At 35.6% G+C, this 4,036-nt stretch overlaps 1 protein-coding gene across 1 annotated transcript; it reads right to left on the bottom strand.

Moving 5' to 3' along the window:
- Positions 1-372: 372 nt before the first annotated feature.
- Positions 373-3,745, bottom strand: LOC113521404 (pancreatic lipase-related protein 2-like). Its single transcript, XM_026906934.3, has 3 exons — positions 3,483-3,745; positions 1,983-2,283; positions 373-1,082 (listed from the first exon to the last, which is right to left on the bottom strand). Exons 1-3 carry the CDS (start codon positions 3,595-3,597, stop codon positions 398-400), a joined length of 1,101 nt encoding a protein of 366 aa, XP_026762735.1. The 5' UTR covers positions 3,598-3,745; the 3' UTR covers positions 373-397.
- Positions 3,746-4,036: the final 291 nt, after the last annotated feature.

The following is a 4,036-nucleotide window of genomic DNA, read 5'->3' as shown; positions in this document are numbered from 1 at the left end:
TAATTTTTCTAATTATAAAAATATTCAAGATCTTCAAGGATCATCATCATCATCTTTCTACTTTTATCCCAATTATTATTTGGGGTCGACATAATATATGTTTTATTGATAATACAAAAAAGATTTGGCTTATAGTTTTACACGACCGGCCGCCTGCCTGACATCAACCCTCTTTGGAAATGCATTTGTTCGTGGTTTCCGCCACCTATAGTATGTAGGAAAGGATTGAGGAAAAAAAGGAAGAGAACGTTAGAAATGCGTAAATCGGAGGAATAAGGAATTTATGTGGGAATGGAAAGGGGAGGGGGGACTGCAGTTGCGGAAAGACTGGGACACTGCAGTGGTTAAAAAATCCAAAAAAAAAAACCAAAATTCTGTAAAATATTTTATTATCAATTTATACAACAATAACATCATCTTTATTCAGTTCTTTGAAAAAATTTGAAATAGGTTCGAATTCTCTTTTCAATCCTTTCTCGCCCATATAGTAAGGATAAGTATGATAGGTTGCCAAATAAAATATACCATGTTTTGTCTTATTAACGTTGAGACCCAGAAGATTAGTAACCAAGTGTTGTCTATCGTAACAGTTCATGTCTCTAGCTTGTTGCACTGAATCACATTGCATTGCGATGAAACTGTTTGGATTCCTTAATGCTGAATACCATATCGTGTAGACCTTAACGTGACTACATAGCAATTCACAGGGTATCCAATAAGCGTCAGATATCTGATATTCCCCTCCGTTTATATAAAAATTTACATGACCCACTGGAGTAGCTAGGCCTAACCCATCCATATTAGTGCTTACTACCTCCACGTAGTCAGCGTCACTCTGGTCCAGTCTGTACTCCGGGCCTAAATTTCTGAAGCAGGGCCCTGTTGGGTCTAAAGCAGTGAGTCTACTGAACTTGATGCCCGATAACGCCTTGAAAGATTTGGCTATGAAACTGATAGTTTCCCCACCAAGACTCAAGCCCAGTAACTCAAGTTTCTTGGGATCGAAACCAACATTTTGAAGAGTCAAGTTATATATCATTTCCCCAACATGACCTCCAGCTACAGGTGCAAATCGAGCGACTCTGAAATAAAAAAAAATAAGTGTACTTTACCATACGTATATTTATGTACGTATTTTTTTACGTATGTTTATTGTGTTTTTGGACCGAAAGAAAAAAAGAAGGAGGTTTCCAAATCGTTTGTATTTAATTTTGTTTCTTACCTCATAACTCCATCAGTTCTAAATTGGTTTGGAATATTTTATATATTTATTTATTGAAACTTTATTGACCAGTAAAATGTGGTACAAAAGACGGACTTAATACTATAGGCATTCTTCACCAGTCAACCTTTAGGATGTGCAGAGATACAATTTTAAATTTTTATGGCGATTTAAAAAAATAAAATTATTTATATTTTAGTACAAGATGGTAATTACATAAATTATTTTTTGTCTGAAAAATCTTTTGCTTTACTACTAATTACTTAGTATCATAAGGTATCATAAGCAAGGTATCATAAGGTAATTTAATGGCCGAGAAATGGGCAGCATCGTCCCTCTTAAAACATCACCAAAGCCTAACTGGGGTTGTCAATCCGCCTGTAAGGCGTGCCAACTACTGGCAAAACTCCCCTAGGCTTACGTTCAGCAGTGGATAGTTTTTTTTTTTATACAACTTAGAATGGCAAACAAGCTGACGGCCCATCTGATGGAAAGTGGTAACCGTCGCCTATAGACATGAGCAGTATCATGAACATAACAGAGTATACTGTTTCGTCCATGATACCCCCCATGCGTTGCCATTCCTGAGGACTCAGATGTTATTCCTCTGTACCCTGTAAATTCACGCCATATCCCACCCTTCAAACCGAAACACAGCCATGCAAACACAATTGCGTCACGGTTGAAACACGAATGGCTGTTAAAGGCTGATATGATGATGATGATGATGATGGTGATATATTATATTATAAATACTTACTGAGGAAATTGGTAGTTCACAAATTTATAAATATCTACCAACCAAACGTTATAGCCCAACATTCTGTAACTACTCTCGAAAATTCTGGAAGGCGGTAAATCTGGATTGTCAAAGTAACCACTCATGAAGAGTATAGTCTTTTGTCCGTAGTCCATTGTGGGGTCATTGGCCATCTCTTTAATTTGGTAATAATTGTACTTCCTCCTAATCCAACTCGGTGTCGCTTTAGCTCCTATTACTTTAATACGGATTTTTCTCAAACTCTCCTTTGAAATTTGTATTGGATTTTCTTTACCAGGACCTGTCAACAAATAATAATATAAAAAAAAATGTACAGTAATAATAAATTAGTAACAAAGTAAGCAAAGGCGAACATATCTCTAAAAGAGATTTCTTCCAGTCAACCTAATATAGTGGCGGAAGTAGTAAGTGGGCAGTAGTAGTGTCAAACAGAAAACTGAACAACAAAATTATATATATATATAATTTTGTTTTATGTATTTTGTTGTTATTATATATTATTTTGTTTTAAATATTTCTAATCGATAAAAATATAAATTATAAATCATCGTATGTTACTAGTTGTGCTATTATTCTTAAGTGATTTTAAAAGATATTTGACACAAAATAAATGAATATAAATGAAATTTGATACAGGACAGTTTTTGATTAACACAGTGTACTTAACAACCTAATACATACAGGGTTTCAGCTAGTTAATATCTATAAGTAGTAACATTACTATTATATTGCATTTACACACACACACACACACATATGTTTTTTTTGATGGGTGAAAATGGTATGGTAACCCCACCTGCGTTAACGGGATACGCTGGCGGAGTACCAGTGAAGGCTGATAGATGAGTATGAAAACAGGCCAGTTAGCCCATCATGATGTATTCATCAGGTATTAACAACGATAGTTTCCAGGAGGAACCGCGAGGAGGTCGACCTGGTTGGGTATATTGCTAGCAATGAGATTCTCAGTCTCCATTACTAACAATCTCTTTCCCCCCCACACACATATGTTAGACTACCGTCGCCGTGTGGTCCTGGCATAGAATAGGCCAGCCCTTCCTTTTCCATGGGTGTCGTAAGAAGAGACTAAGAGAAATTAATTGGTCAAGGCATGGGCAGCAACGGACTCTCAAAACATTATCAAAAATTTACTTCGGTTGCTAATTCACCTGCCAAGCCCACGCTTGGCAGGTGAATTAGTTACCACTAACTACTGGCAAAACTCTCCTTACAGGGAAGTTCTAGTTCAATTATGTACAGTCAACGGCAGATGTAATAAAAAAATATTAATAATAATGCGCCACCTATCCTTTGTCTTTTTCTCAATGTCCTCTACCCAAAGGTTGTCTGGAAGAGATTGCTTAGCGATAAGGCCGCCTTTTGTATCACTTCTCATTAATATTTACTGTATTTGTTATTTTTCTTTTTAGTTGGTGCAATAAAGTGTAATATAAATATATAAATAATATTTCCACTTACAATCCGAGAGATATCCAGAATTATACCCTTTCACATTTTTAGTATCTTGTACTGGCACAGTTGACGCAAAGCCAAGAAGAATTGGCGCGCAAAGAAGATAAATAATCGACACCATTTTAGTCGACTTTAATTTATTTAATTAATTTATTTATATTAATTTTCAATTTATTTATTCGTTACATTGTCTATCAGAACGACCGTCCCACATAGTGTCAGTCTTTTAACAATGGATTATTGTTTTTAACCACATCTCTGTTTTATTACATTATATTATACTAGATGTGTGATCTTCGGTCTCCTTGCGTGTGACATCACGAGAATTTTAAAGCGCTACATCCCATCGAAGGTCATTGTTGAAGGATCGTATGTGTTTAAAATGAATTTATTTGAATTGTAAATTACATAAATTTAAAAAATAACAAGTCTTTTATTTTCTAAAAATCGATATTTTAACTAAACTGATGGGAGGAGAATGGGATTGTTAGTAATGGAGACTGAGAATCCCATTGCTAGCAATATACCCAACCAGGTCGACCTCCTCGCGGTTCTCCCTG

This window comes from Galleria mellonella, unplaced genomic scaffold (assembly GCF_026898425.1).
Source record: "Galleria mellonella isolate WM207_F2 unplaced genomic scaffold, CSIRO_AGI_GalMel_v1 utg99, whole genome shotgun sequence".
NCBI lineage: Eukaryota > Metazoa > Arthropoda > Insecta > Lepidoptera > Pyralidae > Galleria > Galleria mellonella.
Note: the sequence above shows the minus strand (reverse complement) of the source record. Positions and strands in the feature narration are given on the sequence as shown.